The sequence below is a fragment of the Polypterus senegalus genome, chromosome 3, assembly GCF_016835505.1.
Source record: "Polypterus senegalus isolate Bchr_013 chromosome 3, ASM1683550v1, whole genome shotgun sequence".
NCBI lineage: Eukaryota > Metazoa > Chordata > Cladistia > Polypteriformes > Polypteridae > Polypterus > Polypterus senegalus.
The window spans coordinates 295539465-295563495 of record NC_053156.1 but is presented as its reverse complement, the minus strand read 5'-3'; the positions used below and the strand labels follow the sequence as shown (position 1 = coordinate 295563495).

At 41.2% G+C, this 24031-nt stretch overlaps 1 protein-coding gene across 2 annotated transcripts in view; it reads right to left on the bottom strand.

Moving 5' to 3' along the window:
• Nucleotides 1-430: 430 nt before the first annotated feature.
• Nucleotides 431-24031, bottom strand: part of mtmr9 (myotubularin related protein 9) — a 107891-nt gene continuing 84290 nt past the window's right edge. For both annotated transcript variants that reach the window (XM_039749463.1, XM_039749462.1), the window contains one exon: nt 431-3779. In XM_039749463.1, coding sequence (XP_039605397.1) covers nt 3616-3779 — 164 coding nt within the window. In that variant the 3' untranslated portion in view covers nt 431-3615. The remainder of the gene's footprint in view (nt 3780-24031) is intronic.

Here is a 24031-nt window from a genome sequence, read left to right as displayed (position 1 = left end):
AGAAGGCCATTCTATCAAAGGGTCATGTCAGACCACAGTGGACCACAAATCAATCAACACACTAAGATAGAGAGCCACCTGGTGGCCTAAGCAACATGAACTTCTTATCATCCAGGTTGTATTGATATCTAGACAACTCATTCTTTACTCGCCTTATAATCTGAACACAATTGGAAACCTTAAGTTTTAATAAATGCATGAATGAAAGTGTAACTATCTCTCCTGCCTGTTCTGGCACTTCATCTAACTGCCAGGGGTAACAGAGAGAGCTGATGTCACATACAATGACAATTTGGAAGAGGGTTATATTTATAAAGAGAAGGGGCCACCATAAAGGTGGAACAGTTTGGTTTTATGCAAGGGGGAGGAACAACTGATGAAGTCTTTGCATTGAGAACTCTCATAGAGAAAAGCATAGAGAAAAACTGAATGGTCCACATATGGTGTTTTATTGATTTGGAGAAGGTGCCACATCAAGATATCTGGGGGTGTGGGACAGAGTGAGAAGGACCAGAGAAGTGTTTGAGGATTGTCCAGGACATGCATGAGGGAGTGACGGCTCATGTTAAAAGCAGTGTTGAGGTAACAGGAAAGATCCCAGTGTGAGGAGGTCTGCAGCAGGGGTCTTCTTGAAGTCCTGACTTCTTTGATCTGGCCATGGATGTACCGAGACATGGGATAAAAGACCAGTCCTCCTGGTGCAGGCTTTATGCTGATGACATTGTGTTGTGCAGCACCAAAAAAGAGGAGGTTGGAAGAATGGAGACAGACTTTGGAAGACAGGGGACTGAAGATAAATAGAAAGAATAGGACAGAACATCTGAGGTTTAATGATCATGATTCAGAAGTTAACCTTTTGGGAGAGCCATTGAAAAGAGTGAATAAGTTTAAATCTCTATGATCAGTGGTAGTCCAGATGCAAAGGTAATCCACAGAGTGTATTGTGGATGGAACAATTGGAAGAAGGTGTCAGGAGTATTGTGTGATCAAAGAACTAAGGCAAAGGTTAAATGTAAGGTTTTTAAGACAGTGGTAAGACCAGCAATGGATGTATGGAGCTCAGACATGGAGAGTAAAAGGGGCGTGGGCGAAGAAGGTGGCACGTGGCAGAAATGAGAATGTCGAGATGGATGTGTGGAGTTACAAGAAAGGATAGAGTAAGAAATAAGACACTCGGATGTACAACAAAAGTGGGAGAGATAACTAAGAAAGTACAGGAAAGCAGGCTGAAATGATAAGAACGGGAGATGAGGAAAGACAAGGAATGTGTGAGCAAAAGAATGATGGGAATGGAAGTCCAGGGGAAGAGAAAAAGAAAGGAGGCCACAGTGAAGGTGGACAGATAAAGTAAAAGAAAAGGATTTGACTGGGGATGAGATGCAGTGTGGAGAAGGTTGATCAAGCACATTGACAGCATATAGATGTGGGAAAAGATGAAGAGAAAAAAGGAGAACAAGCCAACATAAGCATAAGAAAGGGGGACGCACTGAACTACGACAGTAGTCAACCATGAGAGAGACCAAGCAAACTAGAGATGGCATTTGATTTTTGATTTGATATACTTTATTAATCCCCAAGGGGACACTGTCTTTTTGCATGACCTTTGGAGGACAGATCACAGGGTACATTGTACAAATGACCCTGGAGCAATTCTCAGGCTAAGTACCTTGCTCAAAGGCCCAACGGAACAGGATCCCTTCTAGCAGTAACGGGATTTGAACTGATAACCTTCCAAATACCACAGCAGATCCTTAGCATCAGAGCCACCACTCCAGCCCTGGGGCCGCCTTCTGTTCAGTATAGGGACACCCTACCAGGACAAAACACTTCCTTAATTTAAATATTCCACATCCACAATGGTGATCTCACAGTGTAAATACTTCAAAACTCACCAACAATATCATTTAAATATTTCAGATCAATGCTTTTATTACTTAATATAAATGTTCCAGACCTTACATCCTTGTTTTCTAATTGAAATACTCTCAAAGACTCTTCATTTCCAGACTAAAACATTCCCGACCCACAGCCTTTATTTGTAAATTTTAATATCTGTGAATAAAGACGGTTCATTTCAAAATTGAACCAATCAACATGCAATCCTTTATTTCTCAGTTTACGCCCTGAAAACGAAATGACATTCATTTCCTGATTAAATTTCTTCTGTCTGTATACCGTTAATCTTTCATTTATAAAGTATGATGATGCTGGAATCACAGCTGGGGAATGTTTTTACGCAGGTAAATTTCAAAATTCTTGCACTCAGCTACGGTTTTGAGCGTTGATCCCTCTTCTTATAGTGTCATGGGAGCAGTTGGTAAGTGAATCTGAAAATATGATTTGCTAAGCGACTCAGTCATGATGATGTGCCACAAAATTGTGCAAAGTTCATCTACTGTCACAGGGACAAGTCTGAATGCCACATGACACCACAAATCTTTCACATTCAAACCACCCCACTATAGGAGTTCTTACCCCTTAAACAATTCCAAAGTATCCTTGGCCAGGAAATGACCGTCAAGTAAAAACCAGTTCTGACTGAGCATCGTTCATTAGCGGCACACGTGACAGAATGCGACAGGCCCGCCTTTTGAAATCCAAACAAGTTTACATCATTTCTATAATTATATTAATAAGGTGCACTAAAACGCATTTGTGCCATTCTGAACTAATACCATGAATTAGCCATTAGCCATAAGGCGTATTAATTTACTGAATGCCATTATGAGCTGAGGTGTACTGTAGTCTGAACTCGGAATCTAATCATTAGGGCAGTGGGCTTACATTTGATTATACACATTATTTAACAAGGAGTTGGGACATCCATTTGCCACTGAAACCAAGTCCTCAATTTCCAAGAGTGTTTAATCAGTTGTTTCTTATTAAATTGTAATGTTTACTTCATATCTGATGAAAAAGCCTGATTCTATATAGACTACCAAACACACTCTGGTGCCAAGGTGTCAAACATAATGCCCTGTAAAGAGAATCCATGGATGATGCAGGTCAAAGTGCCTTCTTTTTTCCCTAATATATATTTGGTGTTTCATCTATCAAGCAAATGAAATACCTTTGAGCAGAAGAGTGTTATGGATCAAAACTTGAGAGTGACATGGCAGGTAGAGATCAACAAGCAACAGTCATTTATACAGTAATCCAGGCTTACAGAATTAGAAACACAAGACAATGCGGAGAATGTAGTGTGCAACATTTTCCGAGTGGGAACAAAAGGCTGTCAAAACCTTCCAAAAGATGAAATGGCAGTAAAATCTGCCAAACCCTTTTCTTGAAACAGGCGGCTTCAAGACCATTCACGTCCTGGAGGATGATGTGCTACAGTGTCATGAAACCAAGTGTCTGCTCTTTTTGATTTTTTTCACCAGACTAGTGATTATTCAGAATTTCACAGTCACCATTTCCTGCATACTCAAATGTGGCTTTGACTAATCAAGGACTAAACATCAGGGTTTGTTAAAAGTGTTGCTCATTTCTAGGGAACAAATGAAGAAACCCGCATTGCAGGTTACGCTCGGTTGAATGTAGTGTTGGATTCAAAACAAAACAAAAAAAAACAAAAAACATGAAGTTGACAAATTTTGCCAGTCCAGCTGCTCACTAGGGAGTCTCCAGCAGGGGGTCTTCTGTCTCTAGCTCAGCTAGCTGTCGGCGGAGGGCGTTCACCTTTGCCTGCAGCTCCTTGTTGTATTCAATGATATGGATCATCTCCTCATACGCTTCATCTAGATACCTGGATGAACGGTTCCAGCGTAGGAAAACACCTGTTGAGGGACACAAAGAAGACCCACTTAACAAAATGTAAAGCTGCAATATTTATCTTAATTCTTTATCAGTTTCATCATGAATGCACATTTAAAAACTGTTGCTTCGTCACAATAGACAGAGGTTCAAAAGATGCAATAACACAAAAAACAGTGGTTTTGCCCAGCTTATATGCTGTATCAATGATTCGATTATTCTGTACACCTACCAGGTTCTTAACCTCATTAGAGTTATACCTGAGCATCACTCGGGCTGTAAAATCAGAGCTAAAAGTGTCAGTCCCACTCAGACAACTGTATAGACACGTCTCACATAAGCATTAGAACCGAGGAGAATTGGGGCTGTAAAAGCGTCAACGGCGTTAGTGCCAAGCGTTGCTCGGTGACATGTAAGTGACATGCTTGAGCAACGCTACAGACACGTCTTCTCCTAGCCTAATAATGGCGTCTCGTAAGAGACGTTTTTCAGCAGCCGAAGTGTTGCATGCTCTTGACCGTGATACGAGCAGTGATGACGACGAAGTGAATCTGTCTTCAGGCAGTGACACTGAAGCGGACGGTGAAATCGAAAGGGACTTCTGATGAATCCGAAAGTGACGTTCATGTCAATCGCACATGTGCAGTGTGCTGTTCAAAAGCTGATCAGTGTAGAAAGAAAATCCACAAGGACTCTCGCTACTATTGTCCCGACTCTGACCTTGGATTGTGTATTTCACTGTGCTTCAAAATATACCACCTAAATGATACATTTTGACAGCATGTACAGTATTAGCATTATTATTATTTGTATCACTACTACACTTTCAGCACTTCTGACTTTTAGTGTTTTACAGTAGAAAGATGAGATTTAACAAAAATGTCATTTTCAAGCCAAAAAGTGCAACACTTTAACAAGGTTTTTCGAGAAAAAATGTAACGCTAAGGAGGTTAATATGGGATTAACCATCTACTCATGAAACCCCACTAAACACGGAAGTGAAAAGGAGTAGTGCTCATGGTTTCAACGTTTCAAAGGTGTTTCAGCAATTATGGAATGCAATCAGACACCAAAAGAACAAATTCTCAACTCATGAGAGCAAAGACATCATATAGGCTGGGGTTCAAATCTGTTTTATGCCCATCTGTTAATTTTTGAATCCTTTATTAATGTTAATGTTTCTTGTGTTTATTATCTGCATTGTTTATCACGTGTTCCATTTGTTTTGTGGGTGGTGCCACCTGCCAACCACTCCCAGGAAGTGCCCTCTGCCCTTTAAATCTGGAGGGTCTCCTATAGTTCCTGGCAGTGCCATGGAGTTGGTGAGCGGGCTTCTGCTTATTGTATGTGATTAACTGGACTTCCACATTTTTCGACTGCTTGACTATTCTTTGATTTGCCGTATTGAGACTTGTCTGCCATGGATTGCCTTCCATTCTGCTTTTCTGCTCTAAGGAGCTTCACAGTGATTGGAATATTTATTGTGAAGAACACATCTTTTTATTTTATAAAAATTTAATGCTTGCCCTTATTACTGCAATTTAGTACTTGCCCTGTCTAGTGGTCATTTTGGAAATGTTTTTGGAACTTATCGGGATTTACGTGCTTTGGAAGTCATATGTTCACAAAATATAGGCCACATTTACATGCGCTTCAATAACTCGATGATTCTCAGAAACCTGGTTTCTAAAATGCCATGTACACCCTTTCTTCCAGTTAGAGACATCGGGGTATTGGTAGCTGAGAAACCTGATAAACAGAGGCAGATTTCTCTGTGAATAACCCGATTACGTGGCCATGTAAACCCATAACCGGGTTATATAAAAAAATGCATTCTTGAAATTGGTAATCTCTACGTATTAGAAAAATATTATAAGCACATGAGAAAAGTAAATACTATATTTTACTGAGCATTAAGAAGAGTGAGAATTAAAAAGACTTATGCCTACTGTGGCAAAGGCGCTATATAGGCGTCGATCCAACAGAGACTGACAATGGAGGCACACGTAGAAATACATGAAAAAGGTTTATTTTTCTTCAGCCGTGGGACACGTCTTCCCCATGTCCCACTGGCCCTACACAGTCCTCAAAACACCCAAAAGCAAAAACACCTCAAACCACACTCTTCTTCTTCCTCCTCCACTACTCCTCCCACGCAGCTTCGTCCTCCTCCTCCCGACTCTGGCGCCCTGAGTAGTGGCTGCAGGCTCCCTTTATAGCCCACCCGGACGTGCTCCAGGTGGCAATTAACCAAGATTAGGCTGCTCAGGAAGCCTTGCAGCTCCCCCTGGTGGTGGCCAAGGAGCCCAACAGGGTTGAAATCCGGCATTCCAAGGTATTGGCCCCAATGCAACCCAGGGGGGCTGCCACCATGTGATCCATATAGACATAAATCGTTTACAACTAGTGCAGAATGCAGCTGCTAGAATCCTAACTAGGAAAAGAAAATCTGAACACATTTCTCCAGTTTTAATGTCACTACACTGGTTACCTGTGTCATTCAGAATTGACTTTAAAATTCTGCTTATGGTTTATAAAGCCTTAAATAATCTCGCCCCATCTTATATATCGGAATGTCTGACACCTTATATTCCAAATCGTAACCTCAGATCCTCAAATGAGTGTCTGCTTAGAATTCCAAGAACAAAACTTAAAAGAAGTGGTGATGCGGGCGGCCTTCTGCTGCTATGCACCTAAAATCTGGAATAGCCTGCCAATAGGAATTCACCAGGCTGATACAGTAGAGCACTTTAAAACACTGCTGAAAACACATTACTGTAACATGGCTTTTCTATAACTTCAATTTAATCTTAATTTAACTTAATCCTGATACTCTATATGTTCAATTTCCTCATAATAACTATTCGTGGTGGCTCTAAAATCCGTACTGACCCCTACTCTCTTTTCTGTTTCTTTTTCCAGTTTCTTTGTGGTGGTGGCCTGCGCCACCTCCACCTACTCAAAGCTTCATGATGCTCCAACAATGATGGACGGATTAAAAGGCAGAATTCTACGTGACCATCATCATCATCAAGCCCTTCCGTGAGAACCCTAAATCCAAAGAGGACTGTTTCATTTATGTGAGGTAGAATACACAGAGGGGACTGGGCGGTCTCATGGTCTGGAATCCCTACAGATTTTATTTTTTCTCCAGCCGTCTGGAGTTTTTTTGTTTTTCTGTCCCCCCTGGCCATTGAACCTTACTCTTATTCGATGTTAATTAATGTTGATGTATTTTATTTTATAATTGTGTCTTTCAATTTTCTATTCTTTATTATGTAAAGCACTTTGAGCTACTGTTTGTATGAAAATGTGCTATAGAAATAAATGTTGTTGTTGTTGTTCCAGGGGACGTAGAGTGCACCCCATGGCTGCTCCCCCAGATCCAGTGATGAAGGGGCGTTCCAGCCGGGCATGGGTTCCTGGCCGTCTGCTACACTACATTTTTTTTATTAATCTGTGTGAGCGAGAAACCACCCATAGCCAAAGGTTTGGAGCGCTGGGAAAGGTTGGGCCCCTCGCTTAGAGAGGGAATGTGAACTCTTTGGCTGAAAACAGTGAATAAGCGCCAAGCTAGTAAGGAGTACAGGTAGGCCTCGTCAGACAGACATGATGGACAGAGAGGGGTCTGACACCCCTTCAGTTGAGAAATAATGGTGGAATCAGGGGCAGATCTAAAGCAGGAGAATGTTAGGAGTCAGATGAGGATGAATAATGTCTTGTGTGATAAGAACTGTAATAAATGTAAAGCTGCCAGATGGCTTGCTCATTGCATCTGTAGTGAGTCTGTATGTGCACCATAAAATAAATCTTGATTCTGCTGCCTGCCCCGAGACTCTGTGCCTTCTTTGAGGCCGAGGGTGCCCACGCCAGTCTGCTTCTACAGTTACTGTTAAGAATTTTGTAGACTGTGCATGCCTGTTGAACTCTTTCAGCGGCCACTGAAGCACAAACAAAATAAATTTCATGAGTCAATTACTCAAGAGGTCACATTAATCCTTCGCCTGACTGAAATATTCTGGGTCAATACTTTAGAAACCACTAAACTCTGCAACACCATTTCGAGAGCAGTGTGGTAACACATTAAAAGTATTGTGCAGTAACTTAGTCTGATTACTTTTTAAAGTAACAAGTAACCTAATGCATATCTTATTGAAGTAAAAATTCCTGCGTTATTATTATCCCAGCAACACCAAGTGTATGGCAATAAGCACAGGTATTGGTATGCCAATCCTCTGCAGGGCTCAGTCGCACAGCCAAGCAGAAATGGGAGTGCTGCATACAATCCGGTAACAGAAACATATACTGTACATTGTGACAGGCGCCTGGCGTCCATGCCCAGCCGGGACGCCCCTGCACACTGTATTCAGGGGGGAGCAGCCCTGGACAGTGCAATATCTCCCCCTGGATGCTAGATGGCCGCCCCTCTGGGCTGGTGCAGTGCCTCAGTTTCCCACAGGGCTCCCTGGGAATTGGAGTTGGAGGCAGCCCTGTTAGGTCCCGCAGGTACCACCAGGGGGTGCTGTGTTTGGGACTCCTGAGCCCGTGTGGGCAACAGCTTCATCACACCTGGAAGTGCCGCCGGATCTTGTTGATCAAACACCTGGAGCACTTCCAGGTGACCTATAAAAGGGAGCCAGCAACCACCACTCATTGGCCAGAGTCGGGTGGAGGAGGACAAGGTTGCGAGGGAGGAGTGGTGGTGCCAGGGAAGAGAAATTAGGGTTAGTGTTTGTGCTGTACTGGTGTTTGGGACTGTGTTGTGGCTGGGGGGAGTACGGGGAAGACGTGCCCTCCAGCTGAACAGTAAAAAATCCTTTTATTTTACACGTGCCTCCCGTGTCCAATCTGTGTCGGGTCAGGTGCTATATAGTCCCTTTCACAACATAAAGCGTTGGTTTAGTTTTAATCCAGCTATTTGCTAATGAAATGCTGAAACAGTGTGATCTGGTGGCTCAGGCTGAAGAAGTAAATTGGAGATGAATGTGATTTACTTCACAGCCCATGAAGGACTAAACATATTGTAGATGCCACATGGGCTGGACGGACATCCCGGCCAGGAGAGGGAATGGTTCCTTACCCTGGCCGGGAGGACGAAAAGGAATGGACGGGCAGCTCACTTCCCCTACCTCTTCATATCTTAAATCATTCTTGAGGCAGATTGAAGACTTAAGTGCCAGCTTAAGTGAAAAATTAAGGAAAACGCAGCACAAACACTGACTTAATCAGTTTTACCGTGAAAAGATGCCGACGAAAGAAGAGAAGAAGCGGACCGCTAGAGTGAGGTAAAGAAGAGCTGCTCAGGCAGCAGCAAGCGCATCAACCTCTGAGCAAACGAATGCTAAACATACGAAGAAAGAGTCGGAAAACTAGGAATGTTCAAGTCAAGTATTAACTTGTCCACCAATGTAAAATGAACCTTGGAGGTTAAAGCGTCTTTCAGGGACACTTTTACACCACAAAACAACATTATAGATCCTAAACATAATAAACTCCCCGTTCTTGTAAAAAGGGAACGTCAAAATCAGTTTGTCCTGGACTAATAGGCCACCCAATGCACATTCTTCAATATATAATTCAAATCATTCTGAATAAGAGCACATCCACGTTTAAGGCTCAATAAGCTATTCAATAAAAATAAATCATGGCAATTAAAAATAAAGAATGGATAACAGGCAAAAAGACAAGCAAATGTGTTAAATGCAAAATGAACAGCTACCGACTGACAGAGCTCTAACAAGACAGCGACAGGTTAAAGTAATAAGCCTTCAGCCTTAAATCGCACGTCCGATGGGGCCTTTCTAATATTGGAAGGTCAATCATTCCATAATATGTGGACCCTCCAGCTTAAGGCTCTGCCTCTTACAGGAGTTTTACTAAGCCCAGGGAACTGCAATCGTGCTATCTTGACAGTGCAGAATGTGTGTGTGCTCTGGCATTAATAAGATTTATAAGGTGAAAGGGAGCTAAGCCACTTTATAAGTACGTCCCATGTACCAGTTTGATTAGTGGGATTAGAGGGAGAGGGCGGTCACTACCACCCCGTGGTAACGAACAAGCCCACTGGATGAAAGGCTCACAGAGCTCATTAGGTTTACCTTAAAGTTTCAGGTCAATGAAGGGTTGGGAGGAGCGTCTGTAGCTTCATGTTACCGCTGTGAATTCCTCCTGTTTTTAAAATATGGTGGCATACAAAAGTTTGCCCCCCTCCCTTGCTTAAAATGTCTGTTTCCATGAATAGTTAAGTGAGCAGAAGATGAACTGATCACCAAAAGGCATCAAGTTAAAGACGACACATTTCTTTAACATTTTAAGGTTAGATGACATTTTTATTTCCATCATTCACAGGTACAACATACCAAAGGAATGAAATGGGCCTAAACGAAATGTTTGGGCAGCCAACATGGTCAGTATTTAGTAAGACCCCCTTTTAGCAAGTCTAACAGCTTGTAAATGCTTTTTGTAGTCAGCTAAGAGTCTTTCAGTTATGCAGTGGTGGTGCCCGAATCCCGAGCCATGAATAAAGAATGGGACCAAAACACCATCTGAGAGCAACTTCTCCCAACCACCCAAGACCAGTTTGGTGACCAGCAATGCCTTTTCCAGCATGATGAAGCACCGGCCCATAAGGCAAAAGTGAGAACTAAGAGGTTCGTGGAACAAAACATCGAAATTTGGGGTCTATGGCCAGGACACTCCCCACTGAGAACTTGGGGTCAATCCTCAAAAACCCACCAATTCTGACAAAATCTAAGCATTGATTATGCAAGAATGGGCAGCTGCCATCAGTCAGGATTGGGCCTAGAAGTTGACTGACAGCCTGCCAGGGCGAATTGCAGAGATCCTGAAAAAGAAAGAAGGACCAACACCGCAAATATTGACTCTGCATAAACTTCATGTCATTGTCACTAAAAGCCTTTGAAACTTCTGAAATGCATGTAATTCTAGTTCAGTATACCAGAGAAACATCTGAGAAAAAGATCTGGAAACACTGAAGTAGCAAACTTTGTGAAAACCAACACTTGTGTCATTCTCAAAACCTTTGGCCAGTACTTGGGGTCTTTTTGCCCATTCGTCCTTGCAAAAGGCTTCTTGGGCTGTCTTGCATGCACTGCTCTCTCTATTTTGAGATCTCTCCACAGATTTCCAATGATGTTTAGGTCGGGGGACTGTGAGGGGCCTTGGGAAAACCATCAGCTTGCGCCTCTTGAGATATTCCATTGTGGATCTGGAGGTGTGTTTTGGATCATTATCTTGTTGTAGGACCCATCCTCTTTTTAACTTCAACTGTTTTACAGATGGTGTGACGTTTGCTTCTAGACCTTGCTGGTGTTTATTTGACTCCATTCTTCCTTCTCCCAATGACCTATTCCCTGTGCCACGACTGCAACACAAGCCCAAAGTCTGATCAATCCACCGCCATACTTAGTAGTTAGAAACGTGTTCCTTTCCTGAAATTCTGCCCTCTTTTTTTCTCCAAACATACCTTTGCACATTGTGGTCACAAAGTTCTATTTTGACTTCATCAGGCCACAAGACTTGTTTCTAAAATGCATCAGGCTTGTTTAGATGTTCATTTTCAAACTTCAGGGACTGGGTTTTGTGACTCAGACACTGGAAATGTTTTCTTCTTCTGATTCTACCATGAAGGTCATATTTGTTCAGATGTCGCTGCATGGTAGATCAGAGCACCACCACTCCAGAGTCTTCTAAATCTTCATGAAGGTCTTTTGCAGTCAAACGGGGGTTTTTATTTGCCTTTTCTAGAAATCCAATGAGCAGTTCTGTCAGAAAGTTTTATTGGTCTTCCAGACCTCAACTTGACCTCCACTGTTCCTGTTAACTCTTATTTCTCAATAAAAATACAAACTGAGGAAACAGCTAACTGAAAATGCTGTGTCAACTTCTTGTCGCCTTCTGCCGGTTTGTGAACAAGAATTCTTTTACTTTCAGAGTTCTAGGCAGCTGCTTAGAGGAGCCCAAGGCTGCTGATTGTTGGGACATCCGAGAATTTATACAGCTTTGACATTTGCACCACCTGGCACCATAGCTAATGAAGGTCTGAGACCACCTTGGGAATAGTCATCTGAGACCTCAAATATCTTGGGGGACCCAAACTTTTGCATGGTGCTCCTTTCCTTTTTTCACTGTACAAATCTACAAAACAACAACACATCTGGCATAAATGCTGAAAAGAAATGTGTCAACTTTAACTTGATGCCTTTTGGTGATCAGTTCATCTTCTGCTCACTTAACTATTTACAGTAACAGACATTTTAAGCAAGGGGGGCAAAAATGTTTTGAGTTCTCATTCCCACCCACTGTAATACAAGAATTTCTTAACGCAATTTCCACTCATTTTGCTTGAACTTATGACACATTTCCAGAGTTGAGCCCTTCTTTGTTCTTTGTGGGTTGAATTTCAAAGAATTTTCTTGTGCTGAGCCAGGCTCACGGCACAAAGTTTGGCTAATCCATCTCTAGCTGACAGCTCTTTATAGTGTGAGCCATTGTGTGTTGTTGTTGGTTCTTCTCCAGAGGTCTTTCCTCATTATTTTTTTTTTTCTGGCCGTCTAATGCCTTGCTTTGTCTTACACAGGTATCAATGACATTGAGCTTCTGGTTTCAATTGTTTGGCTGTCCCCAGGGACTCAGAACCTGGTAACAATACAGTCCTGACATTGCAGTAGAAGAAGAGATTTAGATCTATGCTTCACAGTGGGCCTTTTGTTTCTTCAGGCTGGTTTATGGATCCTTTTTCAGTGATTCCGGCTTTGGCCTCTTAGTCCTTTCCTCCTTTCTGTCCTCATAATGACTTAGTAATTCAGTTTATTGTCATTATACAGTGGACTCAGGAAGCATTCAGACTTTCTGCACACATTATGATGTTGTAGGCTTAATTTTAAATGGGGTCAGTAGCACGGCTGACTACATGCTCATTCTGTCTGGGGTGCATTCTGTTCTCTTCATGAATTCTGTTCCTTTTCTTTTCTCCCTGAAATTATACCTCCTTTGTGTGTCTGAAACAATTTTGTGCAATTTTTGATATTTGACCCTCAATCTGATTAGATTTTTTGATTTGATTAGATATACTTTATTATTATATCTCAGAGGAGAAATTGTCTTTTCGCATGACATTTGCGGGTTGACAGATAGACAGATAGATATTAATCCCAAGGGGAAATTCACAATACAGCACTCCTGGAACAATTTTCAGGTTAAAAGCCCAACGGAGTAGGATCCCTTCTGGCAGTAAGAGGATTTGAACCGGCAGCATTCCAGATACCAGAGCAGATCCTTAGCCTCAGAGCTACCATTCTGCCATTTTTTCACCATCCTTCTAATTTAATGTTAATCCGTCCTTACACATGTGTGTGTGTGTGTGTGCAAAATCGACAGGTTACATTACACAATGCCCTTTGGCATGGGTAAACGCAATAACCCCTTTTTGACAATCATTTACGTCTGTCGTGCGACACATTTTTCATGAAGAAAACTAAACACATGTGGCACCCCGCTACTCCTCGCCACAAACCCTGTTGCACATGACACAGCTGTTTGGAGGATGGTATTCATACTGAGGTGCCCTCTGTTGGTGCCTGAAGTATGTGTGACCTCTTACTCAGGTAGGGATTAATTTTTGGTAATCTTATATACATACTGCTCGCTAACCCCCAAGCCTGTGCTATGCGCCACCCACTTCGCGTCTCTGCCACTCGTGTTGTGAAGAAGGGGGCTGAACGCACCCTAAGGAGACGCGGTCGTTCCTCCGAAACCCCCTCTTAGATGGAGATACAACGGGAAACAGTTTTTTTTTTTTATCTCCTCTTTGCTCGATCAGCTGCTGCTGCTACCGCCACCGTCCTTACACAAGTATTTCTCAACCTTTATAGTCTCCGCACCCAAGTTTTGCCTTTTTAAATGCATTACTGACCTACAAGCAAAAACTGCAAACTGCCTCCTTGGTGAAGCAAGTGTGATTGTGGAGTATTCCCTTGGTGAAAAAAGTTCACTTAGAAAGTGGGATCCTTACTGCAACCCACAAGTAGCAACCTGAGTTGTGGCCCAGCGGCTGAGAAACGCTGACTTAAGTGAATCACTGATGAACCAAGATGGCAGCCTTTGATCCCACCGGTACAGTGCAGCCACCAAGACGCAAAGATCAGGTTGTGCTACTGCGTACCGCCAGTTCAAGTATGTGCACTGATGATCGACACCTGACCAACAGAGCATCAATCGCAATGACCTGCACACTTTGTGACCGACGTAAGGCCAATGTGACATACATACATAATGTACATACATTAATTAATTCACTAATTTATTTGTTCATTTTCTACCATTTATCTGAGACCAGTTTGCAGGAACAACAGTCTTAACAATAAGGCCCAAATGTTCCTTTCCTGAACCACACTTGCCAACTCATACTGTGGGATCCCAAGGCATTCTCAGGTCATCTGGGAGACAAAATACTCTCAGCCAGCCCTGTCTTCCTTGGGGTCTCCTCCCAGATAATCGTGACCATAAATCCTCCATAGGAAGGCATCCATATCAGATGCCTGAACCAGCTCAATTGGCTCCTCTTGATGTCAAGGGTCAGCTGCTCTACTCCGAGCCTCTCGCTCTATCTCTAAGGGGGAGCCCAGCCACTCTCTGGAGAAAGCTCATTTCAGCCACTTATACAAACAAACACACACACACACACAAATTTTCAGTAAACAAAAACATGATAACTGACTCTTTGCTGAAGTGACAAAAATCAATTGAAATGCTCCAACTTAAAATCAGTTAACCTGAATGTTGTGCCATGCGTACATTTTCTAACTCGGTTTTTCCATGTATCCAGTAGAATCCTTTTTCTTTCTTCATCCTTCCTCAGACACAACAATAAATCAGAACTTCTCATGAACAACACAGACAGCATCTCAGTTTCTCAGTTCAGACCAAAAGACATTCGCTGCAGCCCACCGGACTATCTGTGTAATGATTTCCTGCCACAAAGATGCACAGAAAGGAAAACAGGCCTCCAACAAAAAAAAAAAAAATACACTGAATGCACACCTGGGCTCCTAGAGTAGGCCTCACCCTGGGCAGCCTAACCCCAAACTCAAAGGAGAGGCTTTAGCCTGCACAAGCTGAGAAGGGGTGGTAAGAGGGGGGTGTTTTGGGGGGGCTGAGGCTGTTAACCCTTAAAACGCTGGAACCAGCTATAGTCAGTTCCCAGTGCAATTTGCCAGCATGCCGGAGCTGAATATTCTCGCCAATGTACATTCATTGAATGCCGCAACCAGCTATAGTTGGTTTCCATTGAAATTTGCCAGTACGCTGGAGCTGATCAGTCCACGCCGTCCATTCGTTGAGCAGCCAGCTCATGACCACTGCTGCCCCCTAGCGAATCGCCATCACTGTTCCTGGGATTCAGCCGTTGCACTAAACTGGCATGTGAGCATCAGCGTTGGCTTCTGTGTGCAGCCAGTTCAAGCGCAGTTGGCTCGGTGATTCACTGAATTTCATCAATGGTGTCGGTTGCACCTTGTAACATATAATAATAGATTGTTGCAGAATTTTTTTTTTTTTTTTTTACAGTTCATTGGTAGTGTGTAAAATGATCAGTGTTGCAGTAATTGTAATGCTCTTTGCATGAAACAAATATGTGTTCCCTTTTCTTGGTGAATTGTGACATTTCCTTAAAAAGTGCAGCAAAAAAGTATTTGCCGTCCCGGAGTGCATTAACCCCTCAAGTGTGAGGTAGTTTACGGGTTAAAAATAGCAAAAAGGAACTTTTGTCTGTGTTAGTTTGTGGCTGAAGATCTGACAGCATTAACTGTTCAGAAAATGTAATAATGGAAAAGAACAGAAAGAAGGAAATACAAATAAAAGTATTTCAGGCCTGGAGGTACACAGATGCGTTTCCATTAGTAAATTCTTTTATTATTTAATGAAGTGTAAATTACTGCTGAATAAACTTGTCTGTTGCCAAGAATATGTGAAAAAATACCAGCCTATTCTGAAGCCTACTGACTGCCATTTAATGTTTAAGCTGTTGATTAAAATCTTTATACCACTCAGGGTAACACTGATATTAGATAATGCACGCCCTTATCGGCAGAATCAAGGCAGTAGACTAACTGATAAAAGTCATGATCCAATGTAGGACACAGTTTTTAAACATTTCATGCATTTATTTTCTTTCTGTTTCTTGGGTAGAGTTGTGGTGGACTAACCAGTCAATCCTATGCCCAATAAATTGCCTTCAGAAAGCATTTTGGTCACTTTATCCACATTTTGTTACGCTGCAGCCTTATGCTAAACTGGTTTATATTCATTTTCTCCCTCATCAAACAACGATTAATACCCCAGGATGACAAAGCAAAAACAAATCTCTCTATTATACAAAAAAAACCAGGGACGAGACGACACTTTTTGTGAGAGATAATTTCAAGTCCCGCGAGATGAGACTTTGTGCCAACAGATTTAACACCCATGGTCCACTCACCTCTCATTCGCATGAATGCTATTGTCAGACACAGTTCCTGTGCTCTCAGCTCTTATAAATTTTTACATTTTTTCTCATTTTAATACAAGTCATACAAACTATTTGTTTCCTTCGATGCAGTCCTTTTCTGGACAATAATTGTATACATTCTAGATGAAACATCAAAGACTAAACAAAGAAGAAAGGGCAGCACGTCGAGAAGAGGTCCAAAAGCATTCATAAAAAGAACAATAATAATCTAAGTGCAAATTCGGAAAATAAGGAAAGTTATAATCAGCCTGAAACAAGTGGAATTGAAAACCTAACAGCTCCAAGCAGGACCGGAAATAAAAGACAAAGAGTAGAAGACAAAGTAGAACGTCATAAAGAGGTTAAAAAACGTTGGCGTGATACACATGCAGAGCAGGTTAGAGATTATGAAAGTACTAAAATTCAAAAGTCTCAATAAAACGATAGTAAATATTGCATTAGTGTTAACAAACGGAAATTATTACTTGATGAAATAATGGGACAATGAAAAGAGATTTAATATATGGACATACAGTGGTGTGAAAAACTATTTGCCCCCTTCCCGATTTCTTATTTTTTGCATGTTTGTCACACAAAATGTTTCTGATCACCAAACACATTTAACCATTAGTCAAATATAACACAAGTAAACACAAAATGCAGTTTTTAAATGATGGTTTTATTATTTAGGGAGAAAAAATCCAAACCTACATGGCCCTGCGTGAAAAAGCAATTGCCCCCTTGTTAAAAAATCACCTAACTGTGGTGTATCCCACCTGAGTTCAATTTCCGTAGCCACCCCCAGGCCTGATTACTGTTTCAATCAAGAAATCACTTAAATAGGAGCTGCCTGACACAGAGAAGTAGACCAAAAGTACCTCAAAAGCTAGACATCATGCCAAGATCCAAAGAAATTCAGGAACAAATGAGAACAGAAGTGATTGAGATCTATCAGTCTGGTAAAGGTTATAAAGCCATTTCTAAAGCTTTGGGACTCCAGCGAACCACAGTGAGAGCCATTATCCACAAATGGCAAAACATGGAACAGTGGTGAACCTTCCCAGGAGTGGCCGGCCGACCAAAATTACCCCAAGAGCGAGAGATGACTCATCCGAGAGGTCACAAAGACCCCAGGACAACGTCTAAAGAACTGCAGGCCTCACTTGCCTCAATTAAGGTCAGTGTTCACGACTCCACCATAAGAAAGAGACTGGCAAAAACGGCCTGCATGGCAGATTTCCAAGACGCAAACCACTGTTAAGCAAAAAGAACATTAGGGCTCGTCTCAATTTTGCTAAGAAACATCTCAATGATTGCCAAGACTTTTGGGAAAATACCTTGTGGACTGATGAGACAAAAGTTGAACTTTTGGAAGGCAAATGTCCCGCTACATCTGGCGTAAAAGGAACACAGCATTTCAGAAAAAGAACATCATACCAACAGTAAAATATGGTGGTGGTAGTGTGATGGTCTGGGGTTGTTTTGCTGCTTCAGGACCTGGAAGGCTGGCTGTGATAGATGGAACCATGAATTCTACTGTCTACCAAAAATCCTGAAGGAGAATGTCGGCCATCTGTTCGTCAACTCAAGCTGAAGAGATCTTGGGTGCTGCAACAGGACAATGGCCCAAAACACACCAGCAAATCCACCTCTGAATGGCTGAAGAAAAACAAAATGAAGACTTTGGAGTGGCCTAGTCAAAGTCCTGACCTGAATCCAATTGAGATGCTATGGCATGACCATAAAAAGGCGGTTCATGCTAGAAACCCTCAAATAAAGCTGAATTACAACAATTCTGCAAAGATGAGTGGGCCAAAATTCCTCCAGAGCGCTGTAAAAGACTCATTGCAAGTTATCGCAAACGCTTGATTGCAGTTATTGCTGCTAAGGGTGGCCCAACCAGTTATTAGGTTCAGGGGGCAATTACTTTTTCACACAGGGCCATGTAGGTTTGGATATTTGTTTTCTCCCTAAATAATAAAAACCATCATTTAAAAATTGCATTTTGTGTTTACTTGTGTTATATTTGACTAATGGTTAAATGTGTTTTATGATCAGAAACATTTTGTGTGACAAACATGCAAAAGAATAAGAAATCAGGAAGGGGGCAAATAGTTTTTCACACCACTGTGGGTGATATGACAGAAGTATGTAGATATTGTTCGGCATTAAACTTTAAGTCGGAGACTTGTAGATCGTCTAATTCGTGTTGCCATCAGGTAGTGAAAAGTAGTGTTTCTTCCCAGTGAAGAGGCTGATCCTCGAGAAATAAAAGATCAGTTATTTGGTGAAAGTGAAATCCACAAACACTACAGGCAAAATAGTCAAATCTACAATAATATGTTTGCGTTCGCATCATTCAATGCTTAAAACGCAGATTTACACAATTCAGCACCTTACACACTATGAGAATCTGTGGTCCTGCAATAATTAAAGCTACTGCAAGTTTAATTAAATAAAAAAAAAAAAAAACACAATTCAGTCAGGTTTATATTTATGATCATGTAGAAAAGATGCAACACAGAATCGAAAGGGTTAAACAATCGGATGTATTAGAAATTCTACAGCCAATAATGGATATAAATCCATAGTCCAAAAGTATCGCACTTTACACAAAGCTTATCTAAAAAAAAACAAAAAAAGAAGTTTTCTTGAATTTCTATATGAATACGAAAGATCATACTCGCATTTATAAAAAAACAAACGTGATGAATTGTCAGCGATAATAGTTTTGAAATACAGAGATATCAAAGACAGTGTTGATATTAATGTTTATCCAAAATTCTTCAACTCCAACTCCTTAGTTTCAGGTACTTCTGACTCCTCTGTATTTAATATGCTAATGTTTTTTCCATGTTGATTGAAGGAAGGCAACATACACATCATTTAATCACATAACTGCTGGCTAGGAAGCTGACTCTCTACCGTATTGGCCATTTAAACAAAAACAAAAAAAAATGAAAAAAATAATGTTTTATTTATTGTTTTTATCAAGTGGCTATAAAGTAGCAGCATACATAAAAATCAGGAACTGGAACTTTACCAGTTCAAAAAATAAAAGAACACATTCTTCGGTTGTTTTTAAAACAAAAACAAAGCTTAACTACATGAACAAAAAACAGTTTATATATTAAAGTTGGAATACAGTTGTAGAGCAGAATAGCTGATAACTGCAATCCAGAATTAACTCAAGGCAGTGTTCTAAGAAACAGAATTGCTTTTACAAGATCGTCTTTCATAGAAGCTCTTAAATCTGACTTGATTATTTTTAGAGCTGAAAATAATCTTTCAGCACTGACTTGGGTGGGTGGCGTTGCTGTTACAGTTCTAGCCACATCACTAATAATCTCTGGATCAACAAGGATGGCTTCTTCTACAGTCAGTTTCGGTAAGTGATCAAACTTTTCAACTACTTTTAATTCTTTAAAAAAATTCCTGCTAGAATGTCTTTATTTGGACATTTACTGGTCGTTTATCATTCACGCATAGGTGATGTTGGTTTGCTTTTGAAACTTCCATTTTGTCCAAGTAGGAATCAAAGTCTAATTCTTCATTTGAAGAGGATGATCCTGAGTTACCAGTGCTTATAGTTTCACCCATTGGTGGTGTTTCATGTAGTAGTAATCCCTTCATTTGAACTGCTACATCACTGAGTGCCTTTTCTCCATTAGCAATCTGGTCACTGTTCAACAAAATTCGGCTCATTGCATCAACATAAATAGCAGCTAACAAGATTTGATTAACCAGTAAGAGACTCTCTCTTCTTCATTGAATTTACAATACTATTAGCTATTAACCCTCCACTTTTGTTCAGGCAAAACCTGTATATCAAGCTTTTCCATTCCAAGAAACATTTACAAGGTGTTAAATCTTCATTTTGCAACCTCTTGGTGACAGTAAAGGGGTAAGAAAGTAGACGTTCCAGTTCTTTCACTTGTGCCCACTGGCCTTCGTTTAATAAAACATTTTCATTGTCCATTTCTTCAAGAAAGTATTTTTGTTCAAGCAAATGCTTTACCATCAAATAAGTGCTTCCTCAGCTTGTTATTTGATCCAAAATGGCTCCTTTTCCTGCACGTCTTTTTAAAATGGCATCTGTTTTAGGAGCCCTGACTGCAACAGTTACTTAAAGTGGGATGCAAAAGTTTGGGCAACCTATTTAATAGTCATAATTTTCCTGTATAAATCGTTGGTTGTTACGATAAAAAATGTCAGTTAAATCTATCATATAGGAGACACACACAGTGATATTTGAGAAGTGAAATGAAGTTTATTGGATTTACAGAAAGTGTGCAATAATTGTTCAAACAAAATCAGGCAGGTGCATAAATTTGGGCACCGTTGTCATTTTATTGATTCCAAAACTTTTAGAACTAATTATTGGAACTCCAATTGGCTTGGTAAGCTCAGTGACCCCTGACCTACATACACAGGTGAATCCGAGTATTTAAGGGGGTCAATTGTAAGTTTCCCTCCTCCTTTAATTTTCTCTGAAGAGTAGCAACATAGGGGTCACAAAACAACTCTCAAATGACCTGAAGACAAAGATTGTTCACCATCATGGTTTAGGGGAAGGATACAGAAAGCTGTCCCAGAGATTGAAGCTGTCTGTTTCCACAGTTAGGAACATATTGAGGAAATGGAAGACCACAGGCTCAGTTCAAGTTAAGGCTCGAAGTGGCAGACCAAGAAAGATTTCGGATAGACAGAAGCGACGAATGGTGAGAACAGTCAGAGTCAACCCACAGACCAGCACCAAAGACCTACAACATCATCTTGCAGCAGATGGAGTCACTGTGCATCGTTCAACCATTCGCGACTTTACACAAGGAGATGCTGTATGCAGAGTGATGAAGAGGAAGCACAAACAGAGCCGCTTGAGGTCTGCTCAAGCACATTTGGACAAGCCAGCTTCATTTTGGAATAAGGTGCTGTGGACTGATGAAACTAAAATGGAGTTATTTGGGCATAACAAGGGCGTTATGCATGGAGGAAAAGAACACAGCATTCCAAGAAAACACCTGCTACCTCCAGTAAAATACGGTGGTGGTTCCATCATGCTGTGGAGCTGTGTGGCCAGTGCAGGGACTGGGAATCTTGTCAAAGTTGAGGGACGCATGGATTCCACTCAGTATCAGCAGATTCTGGAGACCAATGTCCAGGAATCAGTGACAAAGCTGAAGCTGCGCCGGGCTGGATCTTTCAACAAGACAACGACCCGAAACACTGCTCAAAATCCACTAAGGCATTCATGCAGAGGAACGAGTACAACGTTCTGGAATGGCCATCTCAGTCCCCAGACCTGAATATAATTGAAAATCTGTGGTGTGAGTTAAAGAGAGCTGTCCATGCTCGGAAGCCATCAAACCTGAATGAACTAGAGATGTTTTGTAAAGAGGAATGGTCCAAAATACCTTCAACCACAATCCAGACTCTCATTGGAACCTACAGGAAGCGTTTAGAGGCTGGAATTTCTGCAAAAGGCGGATCTACTAAATATTGATTTCATTTCTTTTTTGTGGTGCCCAAATTTATGCACCTGCCTGATTTTGTATGAACAATTATTGCACACTTTCTGTAAATCCAATAAACTTCATTTCACTTCTCAAATATCACTGTGTGTGTCTCCTATATGATATATTTAACTGACATTTTTTATCGTAACAACCAACGATTTATACAGGAAAATAATGACTATTAACAAGGTTGCCCAAACATTTGCATCCCACTGTACCTCAATTTGCCAAGTAGCTGCAGGACGATCTTTCAATCCGTCTCTTATTGCAATTTGCAGAGTATGAACAGCACAATGCATATGTTGAATAGTAGTAAGCTTAGATGCTTCTTCAGCAATGTTATCCAAAATTTCACTATTCTCTTTGGTTTCACTTTCTCCAATACTTGCAGAACTGTCTTCCTCCAATATCTGTTTGTCACTTTCTTCATCTATTTTATTCATTTTCTCAATTGTGCTTAACATACAGGTACCGGTCATAAAATTAGAATATCATGACAAAATTCATTTATTTCAGTAATTCCATTGAAAAAGTGAAACTTGTATATTAGATTCATTCATTACACACAGACTGATGTATTTCAAATGTTTATTTCTTTTAATTTTGATGATTATAACTGACAACTAATGAAAGTCCCAAATTCAGTATCTCGGAAAATTTGAATATTGTGAAAAGGTTCAATATTGAAGACACCTGGTGCCACACTCACTCTAATCAGCTAATTAACTCAAAGCCTTTAAATGGTCTCTCAGTCGAGTTCTGTAGGCTACACAATCATGGGGAAGACTGCTGACTTGACAGTTGTCCAAAAGACGACCATTGACACCTCGCACAAGGAGGGCAAGACACAAAAGGTCATTGCTAAAGAGGCTGGCTGTTCACAGAGCTCTGTGTCCAAGCACATTAATAGAGAGGCGAAGAGAATGACAAGATGTGGTAGAAAAAAGTGTACAAGCAATAGGGATAACCGCTTGTACCCTGGAGAGGATTGTGAAACAAAACCCATTGAAAACTGTGGGGGAGATTCACAAAGAGTGGACTGCAGCTGGAGTCAGTGCTTCAAGAACCACCACACACAGACGTATGCAAGACATGGGTTTCAGCTGTCGCATTCCTTGTGTCAAGCCACTCTTGAACAGGAGACAGCATCAGAAGCATCTCACCTGGACTAAAGACAAAACTGCTGCTGAGTGGTCCAAAGTTATGTTCTCTGATGAAAGTAAATTTTGCATTTCCTTTGGAAATCAAGGTCCCAGAGTCTGGAGGAAGAGAGGAGAGGCACAGAATCCACGATGCTTGAGGTCCAGTGTAAAGTTTCCACAGTCAGTGATGGTTTGGGGTGCCATGTCATCTGCTGGTGTTGGTCCATTGTGTTTTCTGAGGTCCAAGGTCAACACAGCCACCTACCAGGAAGTTTGAGAGCACTTCATGCCTCCTGCTGCTGACAAACTTTATGGAGATGCAGATTTCATTTTCCAACAGGACCTGGCATCTGCACACAGTGCCAAAGTTACCAGTACCTGGTCTAAGGACTATGGTATCCCTAGATCTTGATTGGCCAGCAAACTCGCCTGATCTTAACGTATTGTGAAGAGGAAGATGCAATACGCCAGACCCAACAATTCAGAAGAGCTGAAGGCCACTATCAGAGCAACATGGGCTCTCCTAACACCTGAGCAGTGCCACAGACTGATGGACTCCATGCCACGCTGCACTGCTGCAGTAATCCATACCAAAGGAGCCCCAACTAAATATTGAGTGCTGTACATGCTCATACTTTTCATGTTCATACCTTTCAGTTGGCCAACATTTCTAAAAATCCTGTTTTTGCGTTGGTCTTAATTGATATTCTAATTTTCCGAGATACTGAATTTGGGACTTTCATTAGTTGTCAGTTATAATCATCAAAATTCAAAGAAATAAACATTTGAAATACATCAGTCTGTGTGTAATGAATAAATCTAATATACAAGTTTCACTTTTTGAATGGAATTACTGAAATAAATCAACTTTGTCATGATATTCTAATTTTAAGACCAGCACCTGTATTAGAAGTATTATCTGTCACAATACATAGAATCTGTTCCTTTTTAATTTCAAAATCTTCTAGAACAGGCGGTGTGTAAAGCTATGCTAAAGTTCAGCCCTGGGTGGGAGCAGATATGGAGAGTGCAGACAGAACCTCTGAACACACATCAGGCAACAGCACACACCTCCACCTACATCATTACACTTGTTTACACTCAAACGAACT